We start from the raw sequence: 18,395 nt of genomic DNA on the forward strand, positions 1-18,395 counted from the left end.
CACCTAATGTTGGTCAGGAATTTATTTGAAATACATCTACATTAGAAAAACTAGATTATTATTTTTTTTCTTCAAATCGCTCTAAAATATCAAAACTTATAAACTTTCCTTTGCTGCGTGGAGGTTGTTCATGTGCAGGGTGTAAAATGCCCACGGCTCGGGGATATAGATCACGCCAGGGTACTTCTTCCTGAGAATTTTGTCATTCCACAGCCAGACCACCCAAACAGCGATGAGGACCAGCGTTACGATGAAGGAGTAGAAGAGAAAAAGCCCGTTGCTGTCCAGGACGAGTCCTTTGCGTTTCTGGTGCATCACTAAAGCCATCATGGCAAAGAACGTGAAAATGTAGAGGATGAAAATTTGACCTTCTGTCACGAGATACCTACGAAGCAAAAATAATGGTTAGTGCCACAGGCACGTCCAGCCCTCCCTGGAGTGAACGTCTCCCCCGTGTCCCTGCTCTGCATCCAGCCACACGAAGCTGTGCTGCGTCCCACTGCCGGCTTTTACCCCGTGATTTGGTTTGTATGTTTCTCATCAGTAAATTTAGCAATGGAACACTGGGCTCTGTTAAGGGAATGGGTTAAGAAATGCGTGTTCAATAAGGGATTTGAAAGGTGCTGGGCTCAGTTTGTGAATGGGATGCTTAAAGGCAGAAGTAAAGCCAGAGTGGCTCTGATCCATGGACATTCTGCTCATTTAGTCCAAAAATCTGCTGTTCCCCCTGTGCTGTATCTGGCAGTGACCAGTCCTGAACGGGTGTTAGCAGAGAGAAGGGGGAATTATACTCCCTGGCTCTTAAATCATTAGCACACGACCTGCAGAGATTCATGCTGATATATTTAAAGAAAGTGCAGTAGGGTAACTGGGAACTGACCAAATCATCTTGATGATTTTGACTATCAAAAATTAATTTACTGTATAAAAACAGTCTCAGCAGGGGGGCAAAGCCACGGGCAAGAGAGAACATCAGCTCTGAAGATGAATGAAAAGTTGTTTGGATGCCATCAGGGAAACCGTTTGGGAAGACGAGGCTAATGAAGATGGGAAATAAATAAGACCTCTCTCAAAAGGCGATCTGGACCCGCAGGGTGAAGAGGCAGCATCTGAGCATCGCACAGGCAGCCGGGGCTTTGTATAAAATCCCTGGACAACCTGTGAGACTCTCACCGTGGCCACCAGCAACCTGGGACCAGGTGGATGCGCTGCAGGAGCTGGTGACCACCCCAAAATCCTCGAGGAACTGTCTAACAGCGCGGTGAATGGCGGGCCTTAAAGGGGGCAGACAGCAAGCACCGTGCAGACTGAGAGCTGCATGTCCAGAATAACGATGTGACCAACAGTGGGGTTGGAGAAACACCCCAAAAGGGACTGGAGTGCTGATAGGTGACCCTGAGGTTGTCCCAACTTGCAAAGACTAAAGCAGCTGCGAATTTCAATGAGATCTGATTTGATTTTTGAGAGTGTTGGTCTCTTCTCCCAAGTACCAAGTGAGAGGAGGAGAAGAAATGGCCTCAAGTTGTGCCAGAGAAGGTTTAGATTGGATATTAGGACAAATTTGTTCCCCAAAGGGCTGTTGGGCATTGGAACAGGCTGCCCAGGGCAGTGGTGGAGTCACCATCCCTGGAGGGGTTGAACAGACGGAGATGAGGTTCTCAGGGACATGGGGCAGTGCCAGGGGTGGGGGAACAGTTGGACTCGATGATCTTGAGGGTCTTTTCCAACCAAAATGACTCTGTGATTTTTCCAGACCTGCAGAGCAGAACCTGCATGTTCTGCCCAGGGGATGGAGTGTCCCGGTCCCTGCGGTCCTGCCTTTGTCCCTTGCCCACCGAGAGCGGACAGAACCCACTCACCAGTAATAAAGGCTGCTGGGCCCCATCAGAAGCAAGGCTGGCACTGGCATCCTGCTCTCCTCTTCCACAGGGGTGAAGCAGCCGGTGAAATATATAAATAGGATCAGGAAAAAGGGGATGTACCTGCAAACAGAAACAACACGTGGATTGGTGGTGTGACCCCAGAAAGTGTTCAACACCGCCCCTCCGCCCCACAATCCAAACCATGCACATGGGCAATTCCTACACTGAGGCTTCGCCAAGTGCTTCTGCAGATACTGAGACTTTTGGGGCTATTGCAGGAAAAACCTGAGTTTGCTGATGAGGTCAGACACTGGGCTTGAAGAACAACTGCATCTGTTGCACTCCCAGGCTCTAAGGGGCTGTTTAAGAGTGTTGTGTTGTGGTAAAAGCTGAACTGCAGGGAAGTGGGACATGGACCAGGATTTTGACAACCTCACAGAGGTTCTATTTAAAAGACCAAGATTTGTTTGCTTCATGGCATTCAAGGAACAGCAAATAAACTGGAAAAGCATGACAGGGGAGACATTTCCCTCTGCTCTGCTGGAACAAGCATTTACCCCAGACCTGTGCTGTCACCTGGGTGTCTCCTGAAAGGTGGCCAAGGGGTGAGAACAGACGAGCTGTTCCCCTGGCCCCTACAGCTATCAAACAACTGCCACATCCCAGAAATATCACTGAGACAGAGACAAAGCAAGGGGGAACGGGCCATTTTCCAAGGGAGAGAGCCACTGTAATCACACTGGCTATGAGAACATTATCCCCAGCCAGCTCTCATCAGCTGCCTTTTATTTTTTTTTACATATTAATCTATGATCAGATCTGCCTTTCCTTGTATTATGTTCTGAGGCCACTAGATCAACCATAAATTGCTTACCACATTGAATGACCTAAATATTCATCGTAGTAATACAGCAGCTCAAAGGAATCAATCTGCAATGCAACAAAAAGAGATTTAAAAGGGCAGAGGTAACAGGAGGCTCTTAAATAAGAACAAGCAATTTTTTTTTAAGTGCTTTTACAAAACCGCTTTACCAGTGTCTCTGGCTTCAGGTTCTTGATGATGGGATTCTCTCTCACAGACAGATGGTGCTGGTAGCCACTGAAAATCAGGCGATGGTTGACAGAGTCTCCAACCAAGTGGATGCTGGCACCCATCACAAACATGATGATGCTGACGTAGACCATTGATCTTGGTAAGGTCTTGGGGGATCTCTCGATGAGCTGAAAAGATAGAGATGTGTTGAACAGGGAGGAGATACCAGAACTTGTCGCACATCTCTGCCTTCTCTGACTTTATGGTGCTTTGCAAAAATCATCAAAAAAAACAAGCGAGAGGCCACAGAAAGCTGTGGGTTGTGCTGCAGTAGCGGGTGTGCTGGCGACAGACGGCACCGTGCTGGGAAAACCGTCCTTGTCCCCAGGGAAAGCGCTGTGACCACACCAGAACGAGCTCCTGGCTGTGGCTGCTTTCCCTAAACACACCTTGGACAGGTTTCCACCAGCCTGTGCGGGTTTCAGGTTTGAGTACAGACTTTACCCCTGTTTGCAACAACAAAACCACATTTCTTTTGCCGTTGTTAAACCTTCCTCTGCAAAGCAGCACCCTTAACCTCAGTCAACGCTTAGACCCTATCAGTGTTGCAGTGCTTCTAACAGAGCACTCCAAGCAATTTCTTCACCAGATGTGATCAAAAGCTGGTGAATGAGGAACAAAAAGGCTGTTTTCCGTGGCTGCTCTGGCCGGCAGGCTGGGCCCTCCAGCGGCAGGGAGAGCTCGGCAGCGCTCCTGGCTCCACCACAACTTGCTGATGGGTCATTTTTCTGAGGACTCCTGTTGAACTGCTTGGTTTTTCTTTTCTTCCTCGTGGAATCAGACTCACCTCTCTCTGCATTTGCTTCTGAAGAGGAAGCTGCATGTAAACCTGTATCTAGAAGTATCTAATTTCCAGCCAAACCGGTTGAGGCAAATTTTGAACACCAGCTGCAGTGATGAGCTCTCCCTGCACCATCTCACGTGCTGCTCGGTGTTACCCAGGGCTGGGGCAGCTCCTGCCAGCCCGGCTGGGGACAGGGAGCATGAGCTTCTCTCCCAAAAGGAGTTTGCAAAGTGGGGAAAACCTCCAAAGACGTAAATCCTCATTCAGGCTTCGGAAGGGACCCTTGGGAAGGGGGACGCATCAGCCCAGCCTGGGGTTCAGCTGGGGCCACCTTTGCCTCCTGTCTCCCTGCTGCCAAATCAGCTTTGCTGCCCTTCGTAAACAGCGAAAAGCTCCTTATTTGTATTTAATTTTGAGGCTTAACTTTGCATTTCTCTGTAACTGCTGTACGAATGTCAGAGGAGTCAGGATGAGGAGAGCAAAAGGTCCAGGAAACCTCTTTTGGATGGAAAAGGATGGTTGGACATGTCCCTTGAGGGGACACTGGGCAAAATAAATGCACCCTGAATAACAAACGGGTATTTTCTGGGTTATATTCATGCTGTGCTGCCAGGGAAGCCCAAGACAGCAGATTTTAAGTCGGTGAGTACCCAGCCTGCAGAAATCAGCTGTGATGGGTCAAGACTGAGCTTCAGAGCCTCCACATCCCCCACAGGACCAGATCCTGAAAATTCCTTTTTGGCCACATCGGAATTAACAGCTCCCAGACAGACTCAGGAGAGAGAGAATCTTTTACATCTTAGGACATATTCAATTTCTAGCCAATGAAGGTTAAGATACATTTATAATTGCTTTCTCGTATCTTCTGGCTGCTAAGTATTTAATAGAAGATTTATAATGATATGACAGTCTTTAACCTCATAAATGGTTCATACCATCCAGTGGATGGCAGCTGGAACTAGATTAATTCACGCTAAAGATACAATTCTGATATCGAAGAGCAAATGTAATTAAGCACTGAAAATTTAGAAATTCTAATCTATTCTAGTTCCAGCTGCCTCATAAGGTCTTTTAAGTCACAGATGGATGTTGTCATAAAAATACACTTTGGCTCATCATGGTGAGGGGTTCTGACTCCTCCTGAATCTGGAAATCCCAGGGGAACCAATTGGCTTTGTGGATGCAGGAAACTGAGCTGTATTAAGATGGTCACTGCCTTGTTCTTTAAAAGATGATCTCACAAATCCTGCCTGGAGTGGCAAAACTGCAACGTACAGCAGGGCCAGCTCACTTGCAGGAGTTTGAGAATGAGCAACATTTGTTCAATGAGTTCCTAAGAAACTTTTAGCTTTTACAAAACTGTATTGTTTGCCCTGTTTTTACAATGGGTAATAATATTAATTAAAAAAAGGTTTACCTTTAGCAGAAGAAACGGTGTGATAACATTGTAAGCCATGTGGAAATAATCTCCAGCACTCGGTTTGTTCAGAGGAAACCACTCCAAAGGTAGGATTATCTGAGGAGGGGGAAAAAAAGCACATCAGTATATCCTCACCACCCTGCTCGCAATTACAGCCCCGTCACTGGCTGAAAGACAGTGCTAGAGAAAATCCTGGCTTTGGACTCTCTCTGCTTTATAAGTGTCAGCTTGACTTCACGTAGCGAAGCTGGGCAGCTCTTCTTGCAGTGAGGGTCCCTAAAACTGCAATCTGGAGGTGGGTGCTAAATGCACAGCGTATTTACATCTCAGCCCTTTGCTCCTGCAGCACGGCCTGAAGGCAGGGCCAGGTGGGTGCGCAGTCGAGCGAGCGAGAAGGCGTCTTCAAGTCCTGCCGCAGCAGATCTCCCGTATCCCTCTGCCACATGCGGGTGACAGGACTAAAAATTACATTGGAGGGTAATGGCAATGGCCTCGAGTTGTGCCAGGTGTTTTGGATTGGATCTTGGGAACGATTTCTTCCTGGAAAGGGCTGTCGGGCATTGGAACAGGCTGCCCAGGGCAGTGGTGGAGTCACCATCTCCGGAGTGGTTGAACAGATGGAGATGAGGTTCTCAGGGACATGGGGTAGTGCCAGGGGTGGGGGAATGGTTGGACTCAATGGTCTTGAGGGTCTTTTCCAACCCAAACGATTCCATGGTTCTGCTCTGCCCTGCCCTGGAGAGCAGGAATCCCAAGCTCTGGACATATCAGCAAGGGGAAGAGCAGCAGGAACCTCTCCTGGCAACATTTCTTATGAAAAGATGAAGTTGTGGGATAGATGACATGGAACAATGTTCCCAGATACTTTCCCTACAACTGGAACAACATGCCTGATACCAGTAGCTCACACCAGAATATTGCAGCAGTCCTTGTCTCAGGGACAACTTCTTAAGGGTGCCCCTTTGGTGTAGAAAACAGCCCATGTGTCTCCAGGGGCCCACCATGGCTCTGCCCCCTGTTCCCCACAGGGGAAGCAGGCCCGGCTCTGCCACACTCACCATTGCGATGGGTCGCCCGAAGTCCAGCACCCAGTTCTGCAGAGTGAAGTAGAACCACAGATCCAAATGAAACGGGGAGGTCTTGAAGGTGTCCTCATTCTTGACTGCTGCATGCCTAGAAGTGACAGAAGGAACAGTGTCAGCCTTAAGTCATAGAACAGGTTCTCGAGGAGGCAGGGAGCAGGTTCCAGGTTTGCATCCCCACCCAAAACCCGTGCTGCCCTGGGTGCCAGTGCATCTCCAGGCTTTGGGATCTGTGGAATAACAACACAGCTGAGAGACCAAAGAGAGGCAGAGGGAGAACAAAGGGAAAGCATCCTTAATAAAAACAGGCACATCCCCGCAAGAAGGCTCATCCTGGCCGAGAAGTGAGCTCAAAAGCAGGATGAAAAGCTTAAGTGCTGAATTAAGTGCAACTATTTTTAACTTTTGCATGACAAAGCAAAATTCATAATACTCCCACAGCACTTCTGCCAAACGCTAAAAAAACGCATCAGTCTGGTGGTACTCAAGCACACGGATGCTCTGGATGCGCTGTCACCTTCATCTTCCACTCGAAGATCCTCCTCCTCTGCAGAGCAAGGCCTGATCCAACCCCAGTGAAGTTCGCCCATCAAATAACCCCTCAGCACCCCCAGACCTTCACCCCACTGCTGGAAAAGCAAATGAATCGCTCTCCTGTGGTGCTGAGACCAGAACGGCATCAGCTGGACCAGCCTGAGCCCATGGTCCAAACCCGATGGAGGGAGGATGAGGATGGTGGCACCCTGGACAAGTCTGGGTGCCCTGGAGGAGGCTGTGAAACCCTGGACCAGCCAGGGGCACCCAGGTGAGCCAGGGGTGAGGCTGGGAGCCATGGCCAAGCAGGGGAACCTACATGGGTCTGAGGGACCCCAAAAACCTCAACAAGCCTGATATCCATGCTGGACAATTGCAGCATGGTGCTGGTACTCAGGATGGGGGGTGGTACACGGAATAGGGGGGTGGTATCTGGGTTGGGGTGAGGTGAGGTGGGGTTGGTACTGAGGGTGAGGTGATGGTTCTGGGGATGGGGTGATGGTATCCTGGAGGGGGGGTTGATACCCGGGATGGGTGATAGTACCCGGGACAGAGTGATGGTACCAGGGATGGGGCAGGGAAGAACGGGATGACCGAGCAGAAGGGGGTCTGGGTGCAGGATGGGGTTGGGACCCCCGGGGAAGGAGGCTCCCGTTCCCGTGCCCCGCCCCGCGCCGCCCCCGGTCCCGCCGCTCACCTGCCCGGGTAGAGCGGCCCGGCGGGCTGGGGGGAACCCGGGGCCGCTGCCGGGAACGGCCGCCGCCGCGCTGCGACCTGCATGTGCCCCCGGCCCGGTCCGGCCCGGCCCGGCTGCCCCGGCCCCGCGCGGCTCCGCCCGGCCCCGCCTCGGCAGCGCCGAACCAGCGGCGGCTGCGCGGCCGGTGCCCCGGGACCGCCCCGGCCGGGGGGGGAACCGCGGGGCGGGGGCGGATCAGCCCGGCCCGGCTCAGCACAGCCCAGCTCAGTCCCGTTCGGCCCGGCTAGGCTTAGCCAAGCCCAGCTTTCCCCTCCCCACGCTCTCCCCAGGCAGCTTATTTTATTTGCTTTCCCTCTCCGAATAAGTGGATAATCTTTACTGCTTTTAAAACACAGGAAAAGGAGAAGGACCAGATTTAACTCCTTAATTGCTCTTTAGATGAAAAGCTCTTGAAAAAAAAATGGAGGGGAGAAGAGTGAGAAATGGAAGGGTAAAGGGAAGTACAGCTTTGAGAGAGACAACTGTAGAAAATGGTTTTAAAACTAAAGGAGGGGAGATTTAAACTAGATATCAGGAAGAATTTTTTTCCACTGAGGGTGGTGAGAGCCTGGCCCAGGTCACCCAGAGAGGTGGTGGATGAACCAGCCCTGGAGACATCCCAGGGGTGGCACTGGGGGAGTTGGGAAGGTCCCTCCAACCCAAACCATCCTGTGACTCTATACAAGTCCTCACCTGGACAAGAAAATGAGACTCAGTGTCGGGAAAAGGCTGGCAGAGGACAGCCCACCCTATGCAATCACCATGTTGTTTGAAGTGCAAGGTTTAATGGAAATAAGGCAGTGGAGCACAGCATGGCTCTGCCACAGGTTTGGTGCATTGCCACAAGTAAATCACTACATGTAGCCAGTCTTGTTTCTATTACCCTGGAATGAAAAAACTTGTGTTTTGCACTTGCACAGCATGGAGCAAAGGGACGTTATTACTCTGCTAAGTCTGGAGACGTGGATGCCGTGCCCTGTTCCCTCTCCCCCGTTTTGCCTGGATAAATGCCGTCAGGTTGGGACAACTGACGAGCAGTAAAAGTGGGTGACAAGGAAGGATTTTCAACCCCTGGGATTTAATTTGCAACCCCTGGGACTTGTAGTTCAGGGTCCAAATTAGGAATCGCTTCTGCATTTGAAACGAGGAGTGGAGACACGGCTTAACATGTGCTGCTGCTCGGGGGAAACGGCCTTTTACTGGGCCAAGTGGTTTGGTGTGCTGAAACCCTTCGGCTTCACATCTGTCCCTGGGCAGCTCGAGGACTCTGACATTGAGTGTGGAGAACTCAGGGCCTTATGCAGGCTCAGGGCGTCCCAGGACCAGCTTAGAGCTGGGCGCTCTGTGGTGACCACACTGACACGCTCACGTCTCTCTGTGCACACCCACGTTGTTGGGTGGTAATGTGACGATCACTCAAAGCGATGCCGTTGCTTCCCACTGTGGAATCATGGTCCAGCCTGTGGTGAGTTGGACCCAGTGTAGTTGAGGAGGCTCCAAGAAGCTGCAGAGCAGAGACCTCGGACTCTCTGCTCCATGGTGCTGCTGGGAGGGACGGTGGCAGTGTCAGTACTTCCTCATGGACCCGCTCTGCGCCGTCCATGCTGACCCATGGGGGAACACGAGCAGCACCCAGGCAGCGTTTGCTGGAATAAACAAATCCTTGAAAAGTGGAGGAGATCATTGAGGTAACGGAGACAGGTTCCACTTAAACTTACTGTGAACCCTGCTTGTCGTGCTGTTCCCAACACGCGTACGCAGCTGTTAATAGCTGATCCTGCTTGACTGAACGCCCCGGGCTGACCGTGGCCTGACTCGCGTCACTCTCGCCTCCCCAGGGCTCCTCTCGGCAGCGCAGCCCAGCGCCTGCTCCCATCCACAGTGCACGCAACTTTCCACAAAGAGCAGCGGCTCCACTTTCATGATTCTAAATTAACTATTAATACGGTGGATACCGTATCCCCTTGAGAACAATGGCGGGCAGCAGACGGCAGTGCGGGTCCTGTCTCACGTTACTTTTTCAGTGTCGTGTAACTGGTCACAGCACAGGGCACCTGCCGAGGGGCTCTGGGAGACGATCTGTGCTGGGGACGCAGAGGCGGGTGAGCAGGGGGGTTATTTAGCTCTCGGTTAAGGTGATACACGTGCAGTGAGGTGGTGTCCCTGAAACCCGGGATGAAGCTCCTGCGTGTGCGGAGACACAGTGGGGTTGGGATGGGGTCATGGTCCAGGTGAAAAAGCTGCTGGTCCCTTCTTGAACAGAAACAACAAACTGAACCAAACAAAACTAAATCTGACACAAATCAACCAAATCCAACCCTACCCAACCCAAATGAGCCAGACCCAACCCAGCCCAAGTGAACCCAACCCAACTTAATCCAGCTCAACCCAACCAACCCAGCCCAGCCCAACCCAACTAAACCAGACCAAAGCCAAGGAAACCCAATCCAACTTAATCCAACCAACCCTGCCTAATCCAACTAAACTAGACCCAATCCAATTTAACCCAGCTCAATCCAATCAACCCAGCCCAACCCAACTAAACCAGACCCAACGCAGGCCAAATGAACCCAACCTAGCACAACCCAATCCAACCAACCCTGCCCAATCCAACTGAACCAGCCTCAACACAGCCCAACTGAACCCAGCCCAACTGAACTCAGCCCAGCTGAACCCAGCTCACCCCAACCCAACCCGAGGGGCCAGGCCAGGCCAAGGGAAGCCGTGCAGCCCCCGGCTGGCGGGGGAAGGAGCCGCCCCGCGCCGGAACTCCCGTGCGCTGCCCCGGTTGCGGGGGGGACGCGATGGGGAGCGAAGCTTCCGGTTTCGCTTCCGGAGTCTGCGGCGGGGGCGGAGCGGTGGCGGACGCCCGTGGCCGCCGCGCGCCGCGCAGGGCCCTTCCGGCGACCCGTAGCGGAGCCCCGCGCGCGGCGCCGGGCCCGGGCCGAACGTTGCCGCTCGTCGGGACCCCCCGGAGGGCGGGGCCGGCGGCTGGGCCGGGGGTTCGCGTCCCCGCTGCGGCACCGCTGCCGGGGCAGCTGCGCGGTGGCGGCGCCCGGGATGGGCCGCGGGCCCGGGTGAGGCGGCGGCGGCGGGCGCTGGGGCTGCCCCGTCTCGCCGCCGGCCCGGAAGGGCTGGCCGGGCCCGGGGGGCGGCTGACCCCGAGGGGGCCGCATGTGCCCCCCGCCGGTCACCGAGGCAGGACGGAGGAGGAGGCGGAGGGAGAGGCCGCCCCGGCGGCGGGGCTGCTCGGTAGGCCCGAGCGGGGCCGCCGGAGCCGTGAGGAGGAGGAGGCGGCGATGGAGGGGCTGGCCGGGTACGTGTACAAGGCGGCGAGCGAGGGCCGGGTGCTGACCCTGGCCGCGCTGCTGCTCAACCGCTCCGAGAGCGACATCAAGTACCTGCTGGGCTACGTGAGCCAGCACGGCGGGCAGCGCTCCACCCCGCTCATCATCGCCGCCCGCAACGGCCACGCCAAGGTGGTGCGGCTGCTGCTGGAGCACTACCGCGTCCAGACCCAGCAGACCGGCACCGTGCGCTTCGACGGGTACGTACGGTGACGGAGAACGGCGGCTCTGCTGGCACGGGGCACTGGGGCGCACCTGGCTGGTGTTGGGAAAGTTGCTTTGACACCTGTAAAAATGCCTGTTTTGAGATCCCCCACGTGGTGCTTTATGAGTCATAAATACCTTTTCCCTTCTGAGCCCCCCCCGCCTGAAGCTGGGGACAGAATAATCATAGAATGTCCCGGGTTGGTAGGGACCCACAACGATCATCGAGTCCAACTCCTGTCCCTGCACAGGACAACCCCACCGTTCACACCACAGAAAGGGCTGTCGGGCATTGGAACAGCTGCCCAGGGCAGCGGTGGAGTCACCATCCCTGGAGGGGTTTAAAAGGTGTTTAGATGACGTTCTTAGGGACGTGGTTTAATGCCAGAGTTAGGTTATGGTTGGACTCAATGACCCTGAGAGTCTCTTCCAACCTAAATGATTCTGTGTGTCCAAGGACGTTGTCCAGTCTCTTCTTGAACACTGTCAGGCTTGGGGATGTGACACCTCCCTGGGGAGCCTGTTCCAGTGTCCAGCACCCTCTGGGTGAAGAACCTTTTCCTCATGCCCAACTGACCCTTCCCTGGCACATCTTCCTGCCATTGTCCTGGGTTCTGTTGTTGGTCACTGAAGAGAAGAGTTTGGTGCCTGCCCCGCCTGCTCTCCTTGTGAGGAAGCTGTAACTGTGATAATGTTCACTGCAGCAGAGAGGGCTTCTCATTGGGTTCCCCATTGCCTCCCATTCCCTCTTGCTGTGCCAAAACAGTCTTTTCTGTGACATTTCTCGCCGCTGTGGGTGACAGCAGCCAGCAGGTCAGGGCAGGGTGATACCTGCGCACTGGGAGCCAGGCTGTTGTGTGCACAAATTGGGAGTTTTTCGGTATCCAGCCATCCCAAGGAACGTCCCTTTCTTGCTGCAGGAGCCAACACACGGGATGGCTGGGAACAAAATGTGACATTTGAGGACAGGGAGGGCAGGAGGTGCCATTGGCAGTGCTGATGCTGCTGTTCACGGAGAAATCTGGCAGGGATGTTCTGGGTGGTGTTCTGCCATGGCAGAAGGAACGAGGAACATTGTTTTTAAAAGCTCACACAGCGCTCATCAAGTTCTTGCCCTTTTATCAGCCTTAAAACCCCAGGCTGACTAATCGCGGAGGTAAATTGGTCTTTTGAACAGCTTCAGGTTTGGCAGGTGGCTCACGTCAAGGATGAGCCAGAGGGATCATCCTGCATCCCCGCCAATATCTTTCATCTGCTCCTGCTTGCTGAGCTGGAGTTGTGCCTGTGCAGCTCCACCTGGCCCAGGGAAAGGCTGCATAGTTCTTAAACACTGGGTGAAGGAGGAGGAACCCGCTTCCCTATATGTTTTATTTTTTTTCTTCCATTTCCCTTCTAGCCCTCTTTTCACAAGCAAAAACTGGCTGAGGATACCCAGGGTGAGCTCTGGCCCCCGAATTTCGTTGACAGAAAGCGGTTGGAAGGGCTGTTGGCCCCCTTGGCTGCAGGGTTTTCTTATTTCCCTGATTACCAGAGCCTCTGCCTGGCGTAGATCAAAGGAGGTGTTGTCTGGGACACAATGGGCACAGTGGGAGTCAGAGAGGAGACATGTGATCCCCCAGCACCACGTTATTGTCATTATTGTCATTCTTCGGGAGATAAGGTGGCACAGCAGCTCCTCTTGGGTGAGCTCCAGGCTTTTGGCTTGTAAATATATACCTGTAGCGCACCCATAAATCACCTCATGTTCAGTGACAAATCCTAGGACCTGACTTTCCTTCTGTTTAAATAGAAAAGTATTTTAATGTGATTATTTACAAAATAAGGAATTTCTTACTGTGAAAAAGGCGTAGGCATCTCTGTGCCAGAGCTCTTAAATGGCCTCTGAAGTGTTGTCTAGAGATGTTGGATTTACAAACAGCCAAATACAACTATTCCTGTTGAGCTACATGAGAGCTTCATAAAATTCTAAAAATCACTGTTCAAATTAAGTTGGTATCTTATGATATTTTAGCTTTGGGAAATGTGTCTGTTTGGACATAATGGAAACAAGATATTTATCCCTCCTCTGTAATTTGGGATGTGCCTTAAGTGTGTATTAACTACAGCGTGAATGCGGCCTGTTTCTGTGTTTAAGTGCTACTTCAGAAATCAGGGGGTTGGAAAGGACATCAATCTCTATCTTTCTAGTTACACAACGTGCTGGATTTGGGAATGAAAACAGCTTAAGAAACTGCGGTGCTTTGCTGGAGTTAACTGTCCCCTGCAAAGCCATGATGCAAAGCAGATCTCTGACACAGCCCAGCTCAGAAGAACTTGTGCTTTTTTAAATTTTATTTTATTCCTGCAGTTCCATTTGTGTAACCAGACTGCAGGTCTGATGTACGGTGCAGTCTCTTAAAAAAGAAGCGTCGGTGCAGTGGAAGTGGTGGCAGTTTTGCAGCTCAGGGAGAGAGAATAAAGTGAAACAAGACAAAATTCTTAAGCCAGCCTTGCTGCCGGGGCCAGTGTATTGTATAGCTACACCGTTATTTGTGTCTGAATTTGGGTTTTTTGTGTCAATATGTGAATTTTAAGTTTTATATCTTTCATGTGTGAATTTCTGGCATAAGGGCTCGAATTCTTGTAACTGTTCTTCCTGCGACCTCCAGAGGCCGAGGGCCGGAGCTGGCAGGTGGGATCTTCAAAGCAGCCCGGGAAGTACTTGTGCAAACTGTGGCGAAATCCCCGGCTGCTTGGAGGTTTCAGCTTCCAACGCTTCTTCCTTTGGGAGGTCTGTGTGCTTGGTGAGTCCCTCACTCTTTTACCTTGGCTATCCCAGAAAGTTCCCTTAAATACAAAACCAAGACGGCTGTACAATGTCTTTTAATGGCTGGTATGTGTGTGCGTGTTGCTTGGCTGCCTGTAAAAGAGCGTAAGTTTAACTGCTTGTTTCTGTTTTCCCATTTTTAGCTTTGTGATTGATGGAGCCACGGCGCTGTGGTGCGCGGCAGGAGCCGGCCACTTTGAGGTGGTCAAACTGCTGGTGAGTCACGGCGCCAACGTGAACCACACGACGGTGACCAACTCCACCCCGCTGCGGGCCGCGTGTTTCGATGGCCGCCTGGACATCGTGAAATACCTGGTGGAAAACAACGCCAACATCAGCATCGCCAACAAGTACGACAACACTTGCCTTATGATCGCGGCTTACAAAGGGCACACGGAGGTGGTGCGGTACCTGCTGGAGCAGCATGCCGATCCCAACGCTAAGGCCCACTGTGGCGCCACGGCGCTGCATTTCGCTGCCGAAGCCGGTCACTTGGAGATTGTGAGGGAACTGGTCAAGTGGAAGGCGGCAATGATGGTGAACGGCCACGGGATGACACCGCTGAAGGTGGCGGCCGAGAGCTGCAAGGCCGACGTGGTGGAGCTGCTGCTGGCTCACGCCGACTGCGACAGGAGGAGCCGGATCGAAGCGCTGGAGCTTCTGGGTGCCTCGTTTGCAAATGACAGAGAAAATTATGATATAATGAAGACTTACCACTATTTATATTTAGCGATGCTGGAGAGGTACCGAGACAGCGAGAATATAATTGAAAAGGAAGTTCTTCCGCAAATTGAAGCATATGGAAACAGGACCGAATGCAGGACTCCTCAGGAATTAGAGTCAATTAGGCAGGACAGAGACGCCCTTCACATGGAAGGGCTTATCGTGCGAGAAAGAATTCTGGGCTCAGACAATATCGATGTTTCTCACCCCATTATTTACCGGGGCGCTGTTTATGCGGATAACATGGAGTTTGAACAGTGCATCAAGCTGTGGCTCCATGCGTTGCATCTGAGGCAAAAGGGCAACAGGAACACTCATAAGGACCTCCTAAGGTTTGCTCAGGTCTTTTCTCAGATGATCCACTTAAACGAGCCTGTTAAGGCCAAGGACATTGAGAGCGTTCTGAGGTGCAGCGTCTTGGAGATTGAACAAGGCATGTCCCGGATCAAAACCACCCAGGACTCCGACATCCACACAGCCATGGACAACTACGAATGCAACATTTTTACCTTTCTCTACTTGGTCTGCATCTCTACCAAGACCCAGTGCAGCGAAGAGGATCAGTCGCGAATCAATAAGCAGATTTATAACCTGATTCACCTCGATCCCAGAACTCGGGATGGCTCCAGTTTGCTGCATCACGCCGTCAACTCCAGCACGCCGGTCGACGACTTCCACACCAACGATGTCTGCAGCTTTCCCAACGCGCTGGTCACGAAACTCTTGCTGGATTGTGGCGCTGATGTGAATGCTGTGGACAATGAGGGGAATAGTCCACTCCACATCATCGTCCAGTACCACAGGCCCATCAGTGACTTCTTGACATTGCATTCCATCATCATTAGCCTGGTGGAGGCTGGTGCTCACACAGACATGACAAATAAGCAGAAGAAAACCCCTCTTGATAAAAGTACAACAGGGGTGTCCGAAATACTCCTTAAAACTCAAATGAAGCTGAGTCTCAAGTGCCTGGCTGCCCGAGCGGTGCGGATCTACAACATCAGCTACCAAAACCAGATCCCCAGAACTCTGGAAGAATTTGTGAAGTTTCACTAGGTTACGTAAAATCTTTCGTGGTGGTGCTATCCCGGGACGACATCGATCGCAGACAGCAGAACACGTGTATACATGAAGTTGTTTATTCTTTGGGGTTTGGGTTCCTCTGGATTCAGTCTGCAGCCTCAGTTCTCATGCAGATCTTGGGGGGAGGTGAAAAAAAAATAGCCACGTGGTTTTCTGTAGTCAAATCTGATGCTTTTGGTTGTTTCTTTTAATTAAAAGAATTGCATCATTATCTCTTGTTTTTATAAACAAGAGGCAAATAATCCCAAGGTAACTTGTGCAGAATGTTTTGTATCCAATACACATCTCTGCCTAGGATTTGCAGCTGAGTTCTTTAGGTGGTTGTTTAAAAAGGCGCCTCCAAAAGCCAGTGTCAGGGCTGCCGAGGCAGCAGCTTTGCAAATTTTGAAACTTCTTGGAGCGAGGTGGGAAAGAACAATTGGAAATTATGTGGTAGTTGGTTAAAAGCGAAGTCTGGACATACAGAGCAACCCATTGCTCTCATACCTCACCGTCTTTTAATGCCTTTCAGTTAATGCTGAAGATGTTGGTAACATTTAAAATTTTTTTTTTTTTTTTAGTTTAATTTGGAACAGCAGTTATCAAGAGCTACAGATGTGTGGAATGCTCTGTTAGGAAATACAGGTTTAAATTCAGCTATGGTATATTCATCTAATAACAGCTGAAGTATCAAGCTCCTCATTTACACTACTACAGTAAGTACTGAGCAACTTTTGAAAAAGGAACTTGTGCATTGACCGAAATGACCCAGAGTCACTGTTTTTGTGTAGCTAATTGCTCATATATAAAGATCATGCATGGATACCTAGAAAATTGATAGGGTATTTGTGTTTGTGTGTGTCCCAACATTTCAAAATGCTTTTAACTTGTTTATTTTGTTGTTGTTCCAATGATCAACATGCACCTTTTTGACTCAAAAGTATGTAAAACTGCACTCTTGGATTCCAGATGCTGTACTTTCCTAACGGAGTAGTCTGTCACCAAAGAGAATCTTCCTTTGGAGCTGCTTGAAACTGGCTTTTCCGACACACGTGGAGTGAATCTGTGCCTCCCTGAATTGGACTGGAAGTTTTTTCATTATTTTTACTCGTTTCATTATGAAAAAATCTCTATGAAACCTGATTTTTAGAAAATTGTCCTATCATAAAATCTTTTATGATAAGCAACTGATTGTATAATAATGCTGTTGCTTGAGAAGGTGCTTCTCCTTGGTAGAAGTTGCAGATACTCCGACCGTAAAATGTCACTTGTTTTGACAGGCTACTGAAAACTCTGTTTATTTTAAATGCAGCTTTTTAACTGTCAGATGATGAAAGAATGTTCTGTAGGGTTTTTTTTAAACAATCTGGGTAGGACTTTAAGGTGAGATTTGGGCACACGATTCTATTTGTATTACAAACAAATAAACATTGAATGTGGAATTAGCTTAGAACTCTTTAATTTTTTAATCCCAAGGGATTTCTAAGGTGCAAACTTCTAAGCTGCAAACTTTACTCTGCTAGAAATGAGCTTCTAAAAATGAAAAATGTCACTTGTATCTCAGGTAGATTGGATTATGGCTTTGAAAAACCATGGCTTGCAGTCAGGCAAAATGGCAAAGCCAAAATTCATCCACTGGGGGCCTTACAACAAGTTGTCAAACGGTTGGGAAGGTGTTAATGGTTTTGTAAATTCTTACCCTAAATCTCTTAAGAGCTGCATCACTCTGAAGTCACCGGGAAAGCTGCAGTTTTGTATTTTGCTGAGAATTTACAATGGCAATTTTTAGCCCAGTTGTTGGAAATGCAAAAATATGTTTAAGTCGCTGTAGCTCATTGCGAGAACTGGGGAAAATGTTTTCGGGCTCCCATTTTGGGCTTGTGTGTGCTACTGCTAGAGCTTTGAACCCGAAACCCCAACCGCCCACCAGATGATCATTATTGAGCTTGTGAAGCTGCTGGCAGCTGACTCAGTGAAAATTAACCAGTATATGAATCAGTGTCCATGTGTTACAGAAAAAGAAAAAAGTCTTATACTGTGCCACATGCTTCGGACGGAGCTCTGAGCCCTTGCTGTTTCTTTTTACCCTTGCACATCTATAATTTGTGATGTGATGTAGTTAAAAAATGAGAATCAGTGGTTTCTGGAGCCTGAGGAAAGAGGAGGAAGGGCTGAGCACTTGGGTTCTGGATCGAAAATCATTTTAAGTTGCTGTGTCATTGATTAAGACAGTATTTTCTTGGACCTTTTTTTTTTTTTTCTTCCTCAGGACCTGTTTCTGACTTGGAATAATGTAAATGTTCTTGTGAAATACCCGTATAAAACCCTTCTTGGAACAAACCTGCATGCTTTGAAATATCTGTAGGTAATATGGCTTTGAGTTAAACTGATAAAAGCTCACGGTGTAAGTAGCTTTAACCAAATTCTGAAAAGTTATAAACCCGCTGGGTTTAGGTAAAGAGCCCATGAAAGGGCTCGTGTCCCACAGAATGAGCCCCCACACTGCAAATGGGAATTGTGTTCCTGGGTGTTTTGAGTAAATGGAAGTAAAAATGCAGCTTTTCTTCCCCTCAGTGGGCAACAGCCGCTGCTCTGGGCCCTGGGAGGCGCTGTGTGGGAGATATGTGTACGTGGATGTATAGAAAAAAATATATGTACACACACACATATATGCATGCACAAATATATGCCTAGATGTATATATAGCTACACATACTTTTTTAAAAAATATACACATAAATA

At 50.3% G+C, this 18,395-nt stretch overlaps 2 protein-coding genes across 4 annotated transcripts; one reads left to right on the forward strand and one right to left on the reverse strand.

The window, feature by feature from the left end:
- Positions 1 to 7: 7 nt before the first annotated feature.
- CLN6 (CLN6 transmembrane ER protein) lies at positions 8 to 7,646 on the reverse strand. Its single transcript, XM_082060913.1, has 7 exons — positions 7,473 to 7,646; positions 6,218 to 6,332; positions 5,157 to 5,255; positions 2,895 to 3,083; positions 2,737 to 2,792; positions 1,860 to 1,982; positions 8 to 385 (listed from the first exon to the last, which is right to left on the reverse strand). Exons 1-7 carry the CDS (start codon positions 7,553 to 7,555, stop codon positions 97 to 99), a joined length of 954 nt encoding a protein of 317 aa, XP_081917039.1. The 5' UTR covers positions 7,556 to 7,646; the 3' UTR covers positions 8 to 96.
- Positions 7,647 to 10,362: 2,716 nt separating this feature from the next.
- On the forward strand, positions 10,363 to 17,098 carry FEM1B (fem-1 homolog B). Of its 3 annotated transcripts, XR_014184815.1 has the most exons (3): positions 10,669 to 11,058; positions 14,012 to 15,713; positions 16,235 to 17,098. XR_014184815.1 is itself a non-coding variant. In XM_082060566.1 (2 exons), the coding sequence occupies exons 1-2, from the start codon at positions 10,811 to 10,813 to the stop codon at positions 15,645 to 15,647; spliced, it is 1,884 nt and encodes a 627-aa protein (XP_081916692.1). In that variant the 5' UTR covers positions 10,363 to 10,810; the 3' UTR covers positions 15,648 to 17,098. The 3 variants fall into 3 exon arrangements, 2 of the variants coding, with proteins under 2 accessions (XP_081916692.1, XP_081916693.1); XM_082060566.1 differs by having other exon boundaries at positions 10,363 to 11,058; positions 14,012 to 17,098; XM_082060567.1 differs by having other exon boundaries at positions 10,669 to 10,827; positions 14,012 to 17,098.
- The last annotated feature ends 1,297 nt before the right edge of the window (positions 17,099 to 18,395 follow it).

Source organism: Streptopelia decaocto (genome assembly GCF_964273445.1).
Source record: "Streptopelia decaocto genome assembly, chromosome: 9".
NCBI lineage: Eukaryota > Metazoa > Chordata > Aves > Columbiformes > Columbidae > Streptopelia > Streptopelia decaocto.